At 38.2% G+C, this 17,469-nt stretch overlaps 1 protein-coding gene across 2 annotated transcripts in view; it reads right to left on the reverse strand.

Moving 5' to 3' along the window:
• The window catches only part of GRM5 (glutamate metabotropic receptor 5), a 330,163-nt gene that overhangs the window by 13,961 nt on the left and 298,733 nt on the right, over positions 1 to 17,469 (reverse strand). Inside the window, exon 9 of one of the 2 annotated variants that reach the window (XM_084632778.1) lies at positions 3,623 to 3,718. The exons of the other annotated variant lie outside the window; for it this stretch is intronic. Within the exon in view, the coding sequence (XP_084488904.1) occupies positions 3,623 to 3,718 (96 nt within the window). The remainder of the gene's footprint in view (positions 1 to 3,622; positions 3,719 to 17,469) is intronic. 2 annotated transcript variants of the gene reach the window in all.

Raw genomic sequence — 17,469 nt, forward strand, 5'->3', positions numbered from 1 at the left:
CAGGGCAGGTGGTAGTAAGATGCCTCACAATGCTGGGTACCCCCAGGAAGTGTCAGACTCTTTAGTATGCTGGCAAGCTTGTACAATCTTCTGCACACTTCTAGGGTCCCTCCTATAAGAACTGGTGGCTGAGATTTTTATATCTGCCTGGAGGATTTGGACACCCAGTTCCTGCTAATTTTAATGGAAACTGGGTATCCAAATAACTTAACAGATTTGAAAATCTCAGCCAACATTGACAGAGCAATTTTCATTCCAAAGGAACCCAAAGCAAATTATAAATAGATATACAAACCACAGAGGCAAATCACAGCAGCTGTTTTAACAATACATAGCTGTTTAGGACAGGAAGTGAAGTATATGGTATCTAACTGAAACTACTGGGTGATTTCTAGTAGGACTAATATAATTACCCAAGCTGGAAATTGGTCAGGACCCCAGAGTTAACATTTTTCTTCACTTACAGAGGCCACCCTGAGGCTGCTCATTAACACAAGTGGTCAGGACCTGTGTTTTATTTTCTGTCTGAAATATGGCACTTGCAGCATCACAATGCTCTATCACCTCGAGTCAGTATGATTCAGAGAGAGAAGAGTTCCACCTATCGAACCATCAGCTCCACTTCCTACAGTAGCTAGGTATTCTTTACAGTTCTTCATCCCTGCTTAGCTGAGGCCTGATAAAAAGCCCATGGAAATTGGTGGCCGTCTCTCCTTTGATTTTAATGGGCCTTACATTACACCACTTATAATATCTTTTGGAGTAAAAGTGGAGAAAGTCCATTTCATCTCTCTACAATGAGAATCACACACACACACACACACACATCATGCAGAACAGGGAGAAAGATTTAGCACTATCTGGATTTTGTTTTTAGTCTCTAGACTCGTCTTGAATTTTTCCAGTCTGATTATTTCCAGTCTGCACAGAGTATCTAGCATGGAAGTAATTTAGGGTGTATGGCTTGACTGATATATTATTGCAGAGACATTTATGTCATCATTGGAAAAATCACTTGTGAATTATTAATCAGCTTCTTATTTGTTTCATTTAATTAAGACAGTAATTTAAATTCTAAATCATAGCAATGCTACCGAGACGCCTACTTTTTGACAGCCTCATAAAACATTCCATTTCATAGCTGATGTTTATGTGATGTAGGTGAAAGATGCTTGTATGTGATTCAGAACAGATTAACTCCCCTTACATATAGCGTAACTTGCATACAGTAACACAAAAATAATAACTGCTAACATTCTAACATTTATATAGCGCTTTCCATCTTGAAGAAGCCCAACCCCTACTATAGGATGCCAATATAAGGATAATTCATCCACCTCAGAATTGTACCCACATCTAGTTTGGAATACGGTAGCAATACTGCACAAGAATTTTTTGAAGTGAATAATGTGTAATTGAAACGACGTGTGTAACGTGTAATTTAAACCCAAAAGACATAACTATAATTTGGTCAGTACCCCCTACAGTCGTGAAAAAAAAATCTGATGGGGTATTTTAATCATCCAAAAATAATCAAAGCCTTGTTGCTATGTTTCCTCAAGACTTCAAGCATCCCTGTGCCTCTAAATATGGGTTTGATACTTACTGGAAAGGAAGAACATCACCTACACTGCTTTCTGCAGCACCTACGGTTTCTTTGGAAGTCTCCCATCCTATTCAGTTCCAGCTCTAGTTAGCTTCTGGGAGCTGACAGAACCACAGCTTGGGCTACTATGGCTGGAGACAACAAAACACCGCCATAAAATACAAATCTAATATCTGTTAAACAACAAATATTCTTAACTGTTTGAGTAGGTCTTATGAATGACAGTCTTGCTATAGAAGTATTACACTGATAAAGTTTCCAGTCTTTCTGACTATTAGGGCATCATCTTTCACAGGAACCTCTTTCTCATCTCTACTTGGCTCAGATGGATTATACTCTGGAATGCACATAGATTCTTCACTGTGAAGATATAAAATATAGGGAGAGTTTATATATATATAGTTTATATATAGTTTTATACATGTAATTTATATATATATATGTGTAAAGTATTTGTAAAAAGGGGAACTAAACTATGTACAATGAAATACAACTGTTTTACATTTACATGCACTTGTTTCCTCTTCAGTTCTCTCTTATTCAGTGACTCTAACTGGAAAAAACAAATCTAATTGCAGGAAATGGAAGTTAAAAATACCCCCAAAGAACAGAGTGCAGAACACAGACAGGTTGACAAACAAACAGCAGGTGTAGATAAATTTTGAACAACCACATGTGAATGAATGGTGCTGACGTTATTTAAGCAGCCAGGATCCCCAGAGCGTGCATTGTTATAATCACATGCCTTGTGCGCTTGAGTGAGCGTTGTTAAGCACAAGGGGAACATCATGCTGTGTGCATCTTGGAATGCCTTCCTGCAATTACAGGATGGTTCTCTGGTACAAAAATCAGTAAAGCCAAAGGTACATTTTGTTCACCCCTTTGGTTATGTATTATGTTAAAGTTACATTTCTAAGTTGTTTATAAAGGGTTAAATACATCTTTTAAGAAGTGGTAAATCAAATTGTTATAGACTGCAATAGAATCTAACAGGTCAATACGTTGCTTATTATCATGGCTTATAATCATCTATAATCATCTTCTACCGATATGCTTATAACCATGTATGACACATGTCACTCGCCTGTAACACATTGATCATATTAATCATATGTTAATAGAGGTGGTCGGAAAATGGAATTTCCATCCCATGGGAAATTCCAACATTTCAGTATTTGCTTTTGTCCCAACTTGGGATGAAAATTAAAAATCTTGAAACATTTTGATTGGGAAATATAGGGGAAAAAAATCATTGAAACGTTTCATTTCACTAATGTCAAAACATTATAATATCTTATAAAATATTACTCGCAGTGAATATACTTATAATATTAAACATATTATAGAAATATAATAGTAAAATTTAATATAAAAGTCAAAATGAAATGTACTGAAATGCGAAAACCTAAATGAAGCAAAATAGTCTGAATTAAACAAAACAAGAACATTGAAATGAAACTAAACGACTAAGTCATGCTCCATTTTGATTTTGAATAATTGTGAAGCTTTTCCGTCAAAAAATTTGTTGTCATCAATACATTCCCATGAAACATTTCAATTCTGACAGTAAACTGTTCCATCGATTTTTTCCCAACTAGCTCTCTTCATTAATCCTTTAGAAGCTATTTATTAAGGTAACCCCTTATATAAAGTATGACCCACATTTAGATAGAACTCAGAATTTGCTTACTTGATAGCTAGACTCTGTATTACCATTGCTTATTGTTACCTTCTAATGGGCTGGCCAGGGGTCAAAAGTTTCTCTTGACAAGAGCCCCATATTATGACAACATCATGAATGACAAGTGGTTCCGATTACCGAAATGAGCATGGTGCATTTTTTCAGCTCAAACATAACATGTAAACCAGGGGTGGCCAAGCTTTTTTCTTTTGGACATACTATATGGGATGCACAGTCATTACAGATAGAGGATCTGGGCCAGCACTGTCCCAGAGGTGCTCCTCTTGCTCACAGACATATCACACGGCCCCCAGGCCACTCCACTGTATGCTTACCTGCTCATTGTAGCTCTCCCACCATTTCCCATACTCCCTTTTGGGGTGAAACACTCTATTTCCGACTTGTGCTGGGCCAGCCTCCTGCCTTTGTACCTAACAAATCATGACAACAACAGGAGCAAACAGAAAGAAGTGATTTGTGTGCTCGGCTGCCACCCTGTGCTACAGCTGCTGTGCAGAGTGCCACGCGCGGGAAGCCTGCTATTGCAACGGTGGCTATTGCACCAGCCTGCCGGAGGGGTGCTGGAGAAGCTGCATAAGGCCCCCAGGCCCGTGCTCAACACAAGCAGCAGTGCACAGGAGGTGAGCTCAAGCGCTTTCTTTGCTCTAGCAGGAGCGGAGTTATTCTGCAGAGTTAAAACCAAACCAGCCTTTTCTCTCTAGTGTTTCGCTTGTACCAGGTCAATCAGATGCACAGACCGAATGGAAGATTAAGGGAAAGAGAATTTGAAATTAAAGAGCAAAGAGAAGTTAACTAGTTGCTCCTGGGTCACAAAGGACAAGGCCTGAGTTCTCATTCCTAGCTTAATATCCCTCCCTAAACCACTGAGCTCTGCATCTCTGCAGCATCTAACTCATTCTCTCCATTTGTGAAGCCTGAACACTGACCCCTGTTTGGATACACCTTGAGCACAATTTAACACTATGAGTGAATGTCCATAGCCCACACCTGGGTGAGCAAGTGGTACTCAAGGGTCTAATTCATTCCTATGCAGGAGACTAGTGCAAGGCCTGTTCACCACTTACGTCCTCAAAACAGAATTACAGTGGGACTTAATGCAAAGGTCTTATGCTGGCTCTCTGCACAGTGGTGAATTTCACCCTAGTTGCTCAAGTTCTAGTTGTATGGGTTCAAGTAGCTATTTAAATGCCTGAATTTGGGATTTGGAAAACCTACAGAGATACTCATACTGAAAATTGGGTCCCCTCTCTTTAAATAGTTGTTTGTGATATTCCACTGTCAGATGCCATGGTCTGCATCACTCATGTTTAGCAAAATTCTTTAAAGCAAGTCTGTTTGGTATGATGCTAGTTAGTTAACATGCTCGTTAACATGACATTATCACTAACATAACCAGATAGCTAATTTGTGGACAATTTATTAACCGGAGGGAAAGTAGAAAAGACTAATCCAAAGCCAGCAACGCAGTAAGACAGCAACAATCTGAGGGCAAGCAAAAAGGGAGCAGTACTTTGACTGACAGTTACAGTGAATGCTGGGTAGGGAAACCATGCCATAGTGAGTGGCAAAGGAAGGAATTAATATAGATCAGCCAAAAAGTTAGTGTAGCAGTGAGCTGGAGACTGCCATGTGGGATGTTCTCAGTGTAGCAAAATCTTGTGTTATTTAAAGGTTCTAACAAGTGAGGCACCATCCTAAAGGAAGAAGCAACAATGCTGTAAAAAACTGCTACCAAAGACTCCAAAGTAACCCATTGTGCTGTATGTGCAGTGCTCCCAATTATGAATGAAGACCATGCAGGATACATACATCTGAATTGCAAGTTGATTCCTACAGTGGAGGAAAAAGTGGAGGGGCTTGATCAGCGGATGAAATCACTGAAAGATATAAAAGGGCGTCAAACTGGATCACACAGGTACTTCCAGCTGCACAGGAACCTTAACTCAAAGAGAACAACAAGAAAGAAAGAAAGAAAGAAAGAAAGAAAGAAAGAAAGAAAGAAAGAAAGAAAGAAAGAAAGAAAGTCTGAACCACACAGAAGAGAGAGGAGCAAATAAGAGGAGGAGGAATGTGACATCACGGAGGAAAGAGAATAGGAAAAGCAGGAGAGAAATACAGACACATTTAACCTTGGTATCCAAAATAGATACTCTGCTCTCCACAAGGCAGAAGGAAGCAAAGCAGAAGGTAGCAGAGATGATTCTATAGAGAAGAAAAAGAGCAACCCAGGGAGGTTAGAGGTCGAACTACTGACTATTAGCTGAATGGTGAAAAGTAGCCACCAGAAGAAAAGAGATAAGTAATCCTGATTGGTGATGTCATAGTGAGAAACCTAGGCTGGGACACTTGTAGCCCAGATAAAGAAAACAGGATAATTTTCTGTCCCCCAGGTCCCATTATAAATGTGATAATCAGGATGCTGGATCTTGGAAAGTCTGCTGGGGGATCCCAATGATTATAGTCTTTTTGAGACCCAATGACACCTGTGAAAGGAGACTTGATATGATCAAGGGTTGCTTCAAAGACCTGAAAGAAGGGATCTGCTCCATGGTTGCTTATGCAACACTAATTTTTGCCAGTGTATTCATGTCATTATGAACCCCCTGAACCGATCTCTCCCTAACCTACTCCCTAAAGTCCTCTTCATGTTACAGTGGAGGAAAAGCATCAAAGAGCACATAAAGGCTGTGAGTCTCTCTGCTTGGCCTCTGTAGAGCCTGCATGCTTCCTTGCATGGAGCTTCTGTAGGATATAGGGTTTTCTGTGCCAATGGAGGGCAGGGAATGTGGGGCCTGATTTTGCCTCAGTGTTGTCTTTATTTGGAAATACTATAAAAAGATTTTGTTTTTCTTCCTAGCTGTTAAATGCAAAGGTTTTTTTAAAAAATATTAAATCTGAAAGCAAAGCACAAAACAAAAACCCCTTCAAATATATTTTTTCAGTTACCATTAACAAGTTCTATGCAAAAATTATTTTGCACTTTAAATACAATCATATGGAGTGAGGCCAAGCCAAGTTTAACTTAACTACTTGTGTACAAGATGATTTCTTCTTTTTTATGCAAGCACCTGAACTATAGAACATCACGATGACTCTCTTCAGCAAAAAGGGTAGGAGAGATTTGCTCCTGTGCAGAGGGCCAGTACAAGAGCCATGTACCACTTAAGCTATATTTTGTGGACATAAATGGGGCATATAGGTTTTCTGCTGGTTTTCTGCACAAGGGTGAGCTGCATCCAGCGGTAGATGTGTTTTATACACAATGAAATGCACCATACAATTCTATCAATAGTAGGAAATTTCAAAAGTAATCCATCGTGCAGATCATTTCTGCACTCGCTCCATTTACAAAATTCCCATTGACCCTAGAGAGGGAATTTAGAGGTGATCTGTACTTTATATGGGTGATCAGCAGAGTATTATGGAGAGAAGAGTTTGCTTGCAGGCTGAAAGAAAATACGACAATATAGTGTGAGCTGTTGCTGTGTGTTCAGGTGTAAGAAAACAATGGCCTAATTCTGCAGTCCTCGCTCAGATAAAACTCCCATTGAAGACTAGCAATAATTGAAGCATTGGGAAGCCAAGAGGAATCTAGGAATTGCCATCATGGATCAGACCAGTGGTCTATGTAGTTCTGGCACTGAGAATGGCCAAGTGCAGGACACATTTTCTGGCCTTGCTTTGTCTAATATAAACACATAGCAACAGGCATATTTATAAATAATACTACTATTAATAATACCCTACCACAAGACTCTCCTTAGCACACGTTTCACCTTTTGGGGAGAGAAGGAGAGAACAACGCGTGCCAGACATGTGGTCACATTGCTGAATGCGCTACTGGAAGGCACTCAGATATTATGGTTATGGGCACAGTATAAAAACCTATATAGAATAGAACAGAATAGAAGTACCAATTACTAAGAGGAAGGTGCAAGAAACTTTGCAGTAGGCAGTTATCGGGTAACCTGCCCGCAGGAAAAGTTTCCTCCTGGCCCCCAGTAATTAGAGGTTGAATTATGCCATCAAGCATGAAGGTTTCTATTCCTTCCAAAATTAAAAAAAGATTAATATAATGACTTAGGATATTCTTGGTCTCCCTACAAATATCTAATACATCTGTGAATTTTGCTAAGCTCTTGGCTTTATTAATATCTTGATGCAATGAGTTAAACGGGTTAACTGAGAATTATGTAAAACACTATCTCCTTTTGTCAGTTTTGAATTTGCTACCTCTACATTTCATTGGCTCTCTCTTTCTTGTGTATTATGAGAAAGGGTAAATAGAAGATCTTGATCTACTTTTCTGTAATATTCATTAGTTTTTTTCTTATGCTCTCTAAAAAGAGTAGAACCAATCTCTGATCATGTCAGAGTGTTTCCCTGTCTCAAAATCCTTCTCATCATCAGTCTCTGAATTCCATTGCCTGAATAAGGATTAAATGGGACTGCAAAATTTAGCCCATTGTTCATGCACCACAAAGCAAGGATAATTTGCTGGGGTAGGATATTAGAGAACTGATATAAATCTCTCTCCACTTGCATTTTAAATGGCTCCTCCACTACCATGCAGGTATTTTATTGTTATTATTTATTGAATGCCAACAGTGTGCTTGGCTCTGATTAATCATAGAGAAACACAGCCTCTCTGATCAACAACGTTTTTCCTTCTCAAGGCAGCAGTAATATCCTCATAAAACTGAAGCCTGGAGGGATGGAAAAGGTGCCATTTCAACAGGAAAAATGAAAAAAACGGAGTCAAATCTGACCATTATTTCTAGGAATGGGCAAAATGGTTAAAAATATGCCTTTTTTCACAAACGACCTTGCAGTAGACCATTCCTAGAACGGAACCCAAACCAAGGCTTTCTGAAACTCCCTGGAATGCTTGATAAATCTGTATTTGAAGTTTAAAAATAAAATTTCACCCACATCTTCATTTCATGATAGGTTGAAGTGTATGATACTAAAATGCAGCAAGAACACTGGTTCTCATGACAGTTCCAGGTACGTTTTGCAGACTCCCAAGATCTGAACATTTTGAATAAGCCTCTGAACTAGACCCTAACTCCACACTAGGGTAAATCACATACCTTTGTGCCCAAATGTTTGCGAAGTGTCTAGGCTGAGATTGACAGTCGTGTTGGTGAATTTGAGCTGACTGGCAATCAGCTAACTCATGTTTAAACAGGGCCATAAACTCTAGTCTAGACAAATGCTTAAATATTCTTAGCATGTGGCAGTAGGGCATTCTAGTTATGGGGGAAATGATGTAACCTCTGAGCTCAGTTGGTACAATTACAATCTGGTTGTAAACAGTTTGGAGAAAGCTCCTCTCATGAATTTGTTTCCTTCTAGGATTATGACTACATTTTTGCTGTGCACAGGAGTCGGGACTATGTTGGGGAAGCATGTGAATATGTCGATTGCTCCCTGGCTCACTGGCCAAGCTCCTTCATGCCCCTCCATGACTCTTGTTGCAGAGCAGATTCTCCAGGATTTTTCAGGTTAGCCAGGGCTATGGGTAATCATTGGCAATGTACTTCAGGTTTTCTGGTATCCATATGAAAAGAAGGCAAAAATTGGCTTTTAGAATCAGAGCTAATATGGCCTGAAAAGACTGCTTGTGTCCTTCAGGTGCTGATTCAGCAAAGCATTTATGCACATACTTAAGTCCCACTGACTTCAATGAAACAAAATTACTACTTAGGTGCTTTTGCTGAACCTGACCTTCAGTTTGTTCTTCGTACATTTTCAGGATTAATGATTTCCTCATTCCAGTTTTCTCTGCATATGGAGTATATTTCTTATCAAACTATAAGCATGTTATGTTTAAATCCCTAAACTCCCAGTGTCATGTAAGAAAGAGCCAAAGTAGTCTATAATGTTAATAATCCATGGATTTAAAGTCCATAATTAGGCATTGATGAAATGCTGTCATTTTGTTGCCAGAGTTGCTTTTAATGGTGCTTTTTAATCTATTTGTGCTTGGAATTTACCTAGAAACTTGGGTAAAACCAAGCCTTCCACCTTCCCAGACAGTGATACATTTTAACAGTGTCAGCTCATACACACATAATATTTTTCAATACTATCTGGCCCTGACACTCGGAAATGATGAAGATTCTACATTTCACAGCAACAGGATAAGCTCTGCCCTTCACTCTAGATAAAAGAAACAAACATTGCGTGCATGGAGAGTTCTGAATAGTTTTAAACTGGTAAAGATAGAACTCTGGAGAATGTTTAATATATTCACTTGATCTGCTACACTGAGCTACAAAACACACTAGAGTTCTTGAAATTCTGTACTGCAATAATTTGTATACCCTGATGGCATGTCTCCGTACTGTACCATCGTGAAGTGATTGGCTTAAAATGGTCTCACTCCCTTATATTATAATAGTTTTGCAATGCCTAAAATAAGTTATATACTGTTGAACACTTCAGGGTTGAGTTTTTTTAACAGAATACAAGCACAATTGCTTAGTGGCACAATTTCGACAAACAGAATTACTTTAAAGCCAAGTTTATAATTTATTTTTTTCCATGTAGGGTGTAATCTTTTTCTTTATAGTCAATTATAATTAAGCAACCATATGTAATTGCAACTGGTGAATTAAAATGACTTTTCTTGATGTAGAGATCTACAAAGGCTCTGAGGATTCCACAGGTAGATGGAAAGAGCAGACTGTCAGTGCAGACTGAATAGTGCTCCCGTTTATCTTCTTCCTCTAGGGGTGCTATTGAAAAGATAGATCTTCAGAAATCCCACCCACAGAATCCCTGTAATAGTAGAACCCTGCTATTTTATACCCTCTAGTCCATGCACAAAGCCAGTATTCTCACCTCACTTCCCCATAAAAATATAACAATGTATGCAGTGTGTGGGGGTCTCATTACTAAGACCTTATTACTTTTAGTAATAAATAAGGAAAAATGAACAGTGCACAATGCTTTATCCTGGCTTTGCGTTAAACAATACAACACACTGGAAATTTTCAAGCTACTTGAGTCTTGTGGTTTGGAATCCCAAAATATTTACAAATGGAAAAATCACCAAAAACAGTTGATCAGCATTCAGTAAATTACTCTGCAAGGAAGATCTTCTCTGATTAACGCTGTTTTAACTCTATCCTATGTTTCTAGCAAGTCAGCTTTCTTTCTTTTTTAATTATTTTCTATACATGTTATTAATCTGCTACTTCTTTATTCAATTTTCAGCCTTCCTAATCTGGTTTCAGGATTCTGCAACTGCATGATTTGGATTTTGGAGAAATAAGATTGCAATAATTTCTCAAGCAGGAGAAAAACCACTGCAAAGCAATGTATTCTTTTGGTCAACTTATCTGTGCTGTAAACCAACCTCAACAGCTGGCAACATACCATATGGACCATATCACCTGACAATAAAAGAAATATAACTGTACCCAAACTAAAACTGTAGGAAGAGGGAAGAAGTTTTATGGATGTAAAGCCTGATTTTAAAGGGTAGCCATTTTAATACCAATAACCAGAGATTGTGCTAAACTAGTTTGGAGAAGTTCAGGTACATCAGGCAATAGCTACCTATTGCTGTCAACTTGCATCTATGGCCAGCATTCATGCACAGGTGCCATCTTCATAGGATTACTTGCAACTCAGTAGAATTTGTGGGTTAGTGCAATGATGGAAAATTAGATAAACAGAGGACACTGTTATGAGGCAAAGTAGTATCCAATTTTTTTTAAAGAGTAATACTGCAGGGGCCCACCTTCTTTGTTTCCTCTTTTCCTTCCTGAAGATATAAGGAAGAGACTTTCTTTTACCTGCTAGCACATACACTGTTTCAAAGCTGGCAGGAAATTTGTATATAATTTAATTTGTACAACTCAGCCTATGATGCTCAATGCAAAGTTATGGGGATACCATCTTAATAACAAAAATAATTCCAGAAAGTAAACTCAGTGTATGTAGCCAAACAATTTATATCAATCTATCAACAATGTTTTAATTAAATTTTAAGTTGAGAAAAAATCCCCAAACAACAACTCTAGCATTGCACACAAATTAAAATTCATTGTAAGCAGAGCATTCAAGATGATCGATACATTATACAGATGGAGTGCTTTAGCAGTAATTCATCAAAATAATTTAGACCTAATATCCTTCAGAGAGTTTCCTAAAATGTTCCTCAATTATTTTACAATCCTTGAAGTTTAATTAATCACATTATCACACTTGCCCAGAAAGACACTGGAGTAAATTATCTATGCAGAACTGAATGATTCAAACCATTCAACAACTTCCAGATCTCAATTTTTGTGGTATACGAATTTAGGACAGCTCCAAATGATCTGTTTGGAAAATGAGCAATTAGTAAGTGCAATCAAACCAGTCAAAAAGATGACTGTTTTCTTTGAAGAGTCATACTCTTTTCCTTTTTCTGTCAAAATTGTTCTCTCAGCTGTGTAAACTGACATCTCCATTACAGTTCATTGAGCTAAACAAGTTTATGCCACATATGGATCTAGCCCCTAGTCTTTTTGGGAATGCTGTAGTTCAAAAGGCAACTTCTGCAATCACATATGTGCAATTAGCATTTGCACAATTTAAACTTCTCTTCCACTAAAAATTATCCTTAGCATCTCTTGCATCCTCCTCTCCATTTTCAAGCAGTAATTTTATTGAGCAACTTCCATTATATTTACTACATTGACAGTGACAGTGAAGTCATACTTTGTCTCTGCTAAGATGTGGGGTTGTGATCCATTATAGTTCTTCACTTCTCTTCAACAGTTACAGTTACTCTAAGAGTATTGTCTCTGGACCATCAAGTCATTTCTGCGCTAAGGGATGGGTTTATTTGTATGTTATCTCTTAAGGGCTGGTTTCTCCTAAGTCACAAGGATAGATCCTACAGAAAGGCTTTCTGCTTCTGACCTCTGATCATTAGTAGAAGAAAAGGCAGGCTATGAAAGACGTCTAAAATTCTCTATGTCAGAATACAACTAATTAGAGATGCCATTCGCATCTCACAGATGTTCTAGTAGTTATGGGGGCAAACACCATACGTGGTGAAAATGCAGCCTGAGTTTCATGGAGCCATCAGTCCTGTGACTGATAGAGAGTTGAAGATAAATCTAACCACTAGAAACTGCACATACCTCCTAACAGAGAAACTGCTTCTCATGAGCACAAATGTATGTCTGTTAAAGGTTGTACTTTGTGTGCCAATCACAGCATACTGTGTCATTGGGCAGTAAAATCACTACTCAAACCAGTGGCAATTACAATGCTATAGATATTGTACATTCTTAATTTTTCAGGGAAGCATAGTAAGTGGCAGAGACATACAGAACATTTAATTGTGACTGACTTTTAAAAATATTTGAAGACAAATGTTTTTGAAAGTGATTTACTATTATTCTTAATTATTTATAGTCACTAGTATATCATTTTATATACCACAGTAGAATTTTCCTTTACATTTACTCATTATCTACATTCTAAAAGTAAGAAAGCCCTTGTTTGAATATGAATAATCACATTTCTTTTCAGCATTTTGCAAGGTTCACCTAATATATACAGTCACCTTTCAAGCCTATTCTGTTTCTAAATGCGTACAGCATACAACCCTTTTGGTGTGCGTAGTCAGCATAAATGGTGATCCAAAATAGGGATAGGTCATTACAAGCAGCTCTGGAGCCATCCTTCTAACTGATCTTAACATAGTGAAATGACCACCTTCTTAGTATCTCTCTGTTTGGGCCAGAACACCAGTCTGAGCAGAACTACAACCATTTGTAAGAACTGTAAACAACTAATCTATAAAATTCCAAAGCCTGTTATTTCTATGCATAAGAAGTGCTCTTCTAAGATCTTCTCTGTATTTATCTATTTGTCTTGCCATCTGATGTACCTATTAACTCATCAGTCTCTTCAGTCCAACAGACCTCTAAGATTTGCTCAGCCTTTTGGTTGTAATGGATGTGATATTGATTCTTAAAGACTATGCGCTGACGTAAAACACCGGTAGACAAAAAAATGCCTCAAGTAATTGGGTCTTGAGAAAGAATTATACACGTGTTCAAGAACTTGTCTACACCTCTGATTAATCAAAACAGGAACTGTGTCTTTGCAAATTGGCATTGGTACTAAAAATGCCCTGTGTTCTGACAGAATACGGTGTAGCCGACTCTAACGACAAACTTCTTACTTAGTGGGGATATGGAAAACAAGTGCCTGCCATCAAACAACAAGGCCCAGTTTTCAGCAAGGATCAGCTATCTTCTCCTGCTGCATCATTCTGGCTTGTGTTCTTCACAGCATGGCCTTGTCTTCTTTCCTCGACTAAACAGTTCCATATCAGGTAAAAATCCTTTTACTTCCCTTAGGATTTTCATCTCAGTAAGGTACATAGAATTTGAATCTCTCTCGGGCTCATCACTGGCATTGCATTGCTGGTGAATATGCATACTGACAGCACCTGATCCAACAGCTTGAAGTCCATGTCTCAGAGTCTGTCCACTGGTTCATGGACTTGTCCTCCAACCACTCAAAATCTGCTACCTGGACTATATGAATGGCTAAAATATTGCTTATAATAGACTCTGTCCTACAGCAGGTTGGTATAATGCCAGAATTCAATGACAAATACTTGACTTGAATGGGCTGGTTTCCCAATGGCTGGAAACTCAGGGCACTCTCCAGAGTCTTCTAAATAACAAATAATAGCAACAATTTACTCTTATATGACAGTGGAGTCTCTTAAAAGAGTTGCTTTGTCTCAGCAGATGTGGAAAAGAGGACTGATTTCTTCATTGTGATGCACTGGTTTTGCTGAGGGTACTGCAGCAAAGACAAACACATTTAAAGAGTCTCTAGTTGTAATGCTGTAAATCTCCAGAGTGAAATACAAACAACAACTAATCACACTCATGAATAATACTCTCAAAATACTACACAATTAATTTGCATCAGTAGAATCTTGCTAATTCACACCAATTATTGGGAGTCCCATAGTGAATTACTGAATTTTGTGAATTCACAAATAGTGAACAAATATAATAAAAGATCAGGATAAAACATCACAAAATATACTTTATTAATTTCTTTGAGAACTGCAATTTAATTTTAATCCTTTAAGAAATACTGCATAATGAACTTTTCATTCCACCAGGAACTCAGAAGGGATGTTAAACAGCAGCTAATAAAACTAGACATTTTAAAACTTAGAAAGTCTGGGTAACTTGCATCCAAGAGCTGTGAAAGAGCTGGCTGGGAGCTCTCTCAACCAGTAATGTTTATTTTCAAGAAGTCTTGGAACTCTGGGGAAGTTCCAGATGATGGGAAGAAACTAATGTTGTGCCAATACTTACAAGGGGTAAATGGGATGACCAGAATAACTGTAGTCCTGTTACCCTAACATTAACCCCAGGCAAAGGTATGATAAGATCAAGTGACTGGAAGATGAAGCTAGACAAATTCAGACTGGAAATAAGGTGCACATTGTTAACAGTGAAAATAATTAACCATTAGAACAACTTTCTAAGGGCTATGGTTGATTCTCTATCACTGGCAATTTTTAAATCAAGATCGGATGTTTTTTCTAATGATATGCTCCAGTTCAAAGAGGGATTAATTTGGGGAAGTGCTATCACCTGTGTTGTACACGAGCTCAGACTAGATGATCACAGTGTTCCCTTTGGGACTTAGTAGGCATGAATCTACAAATCTAAGCAATGTGCTAATGAAGTTTTAGTAATACCAGATATCACTACCACACTTTGTTATTAAAGTTTAATGCTAATGGACTCTGCAAGTTTTCTGTGGAAGCAGAAATTAATTGGAATTCTTCTCTGTTCACAGGCTCTATCTTGCTGTTCAGATCTGGATGGGTGAAGAGTTTCAAGTGCTGAAGAATTGAAACACATGGTCAGTTGACCATCTACTTAGTCAGCTGCTGTTGAGTGACTACTATGTATCACTCTATGTACATACTCCTGCTATGTAACGATCTCTACAACTGACTTTACAGTATGGCTCATGCTTTTTTTAAAATGGATCCTCACTTTCCATAACAATCAGTGTCACCAAGAGTAAGTGGCCAATCTTGATCTGCTTGTCACTTTTGTGTACATTTGATGCTCCCAATTGACCCTGTCTCTTGTGTGACTGCTGATGGCATTTCCACCCAAGTGGGCTCCTACATCATCACAGAGGGTGTGGCCAGTTAGGACAGCAGCAGCTGCCTGAAAAGGTTGCAGAAATCATAAGATGATTACCCTTACCTCCCACCATTTTTTAAAAAAGTGGATCTGGGTGTGGGGGGACTAAGTGGGGGCAACTGGGAAGGAGCATTTGAGACCTCCCCAGCTCTGGGGACAGGGAGAGCTAAAAAATCACCCTTCAAAAGGAAAATGAATGAGCAAGTGATGGCCCAGGCCTAAGCTAAGGAGGAGGTCTTGGATGGATGCACACCTATCCTGGTATTTGTGAGCATAAGCTGGGCATAAGGAAACGTGCCTGTGTGCTTTTGGGAATGCACATTTTAAGGGATAGGCCAATACAGACACAAATGTACTGCTGAATAAACTTTCAGACCTAAGAAGTTAGATAGAACCATTGGAACATTACTTCCAATCTCTGTGCAATAGTAGATATATTCCAAACCTTTTGCTTCTGGTCCCAGCTAGGAATGCTACAAGAGCAGATTTTGTGGAAACATTATGTGGTTTCATCCAGGCTTGGGCATGGAAGTCCATGAAAAATGAGGATGAGACACTTCACCCAAATATTTTAGAATCTTAAAAAGATGTTTGGTTGATATTTTGTGCTAAAAATTGCAGAGGCTTTGCGAGTGAATAGGGTATTCATTTTTTCCCCAACCAATTTGCCTATCTCTCGACCCCTAGATACTATGGTGACTAAGCACTCTTGAAATGCAGAAATAAGATGAGATGAAAGGTAAGTAGGCTGTGCGTCTTTGATTCTGGCTATGATGTGTAGTACATAATACTTTGTGGATTTGCTTCAATTAATGTTGTGCATTGATTTGATACATGATCTTTTCTTTTAATTGAGGAGAGAATGTATTTGGGTGGATTTTGCAAAATCAGAAGAGCTTGCATTAAATTCACAACGTGAATTTCATTTCATTGGGTAATGAATATTTTTGTAAGGCGCACTCTCTACATATTTCAGCATTTGAATGCTCATTTCAGCGTATAGCCATAGTATTTCTGAGTTTTTGAATTGAACAGCACCGTATGCAAAAAGTCATTTAGGATTCTAACAGATGTACTACTTTATTTAGACAAGAGCAGTCTCTTTATCTGTCATTTTGCAGCTGACGTGAAAGCTTTGAATGGAGCCATGGCATTATCTGTTTGACAATAATTTGATGGAACACTACATTGTGGTATAAATTAGTGTCAAGAAGCAAAATGTTAATGATAGGGGCCCTTCCATGCACTGGTGACTTAAATAGCATGTTTCCTTAAAAACTCAGCAATGACTCACTCCCCATTTTAATAAAACCCCTCTATGCTATTTAAATATGTTGTGTAGTTCTGGTGCATATTTTCTTTGATTGCAAGTACTTTAGTGTTGACTTGAATAGGTTCCAAATAAATAGTTGAGCATAGTACTGATTTATTCTCTGAAATATGTTACTTTATACACCATATTATTATTGAGAAGTGTTTGACCATTAAATAAAATGGTGTTCATATAGTATAGTGGGCAGAATTAAAGTTGAGAAAGCTTTTCTGTTCCACCTTGGAGATGACATCAGATCCGGTAGACTCAGGAGTGGAATCTTAAATTTACCCTATGAATTTAATGTTACTATTTAAAATGCAAACCCAAAAAGTATAAAAAAGGCCTGACCCACAGAAAGTTTTTGATGGATTAATGGACTTTTTTAATTCATGGTCAGATTCTCAGTTGCTGTAAATTGGCATAGTTCTGTTGAGCTCAATGGAGTTATTCTAGTTGGGATCACCTGAGGGTCTGTTTTCATTTATTTTAGGAGTCATTTATCCATGCTCCTCACAAATAAAGGAACTATTTCCCCCTAGAATTCAGATTAAATGGACTTGCTGTTAATTTCTACCCTACCAAACAGATAGGTCAATCTGATAGTTTGGGGGCACATGCTTTTTGTATATATGTACAT

This window comes from Lepidochelys olivacea (assembly GCF_965140295.1).
Source record: "Lepidochelys olivacea isolate rLepOli2 genome assembly, chromosome: 1".
In the NCBI taxonomy this organism is placed as follows: domain Eukaryota; kingdom Metazoa; phylum Chordata; order Testudines; family Cheloniidae; genus Lepidochelys; species Lepidochelys olivacea.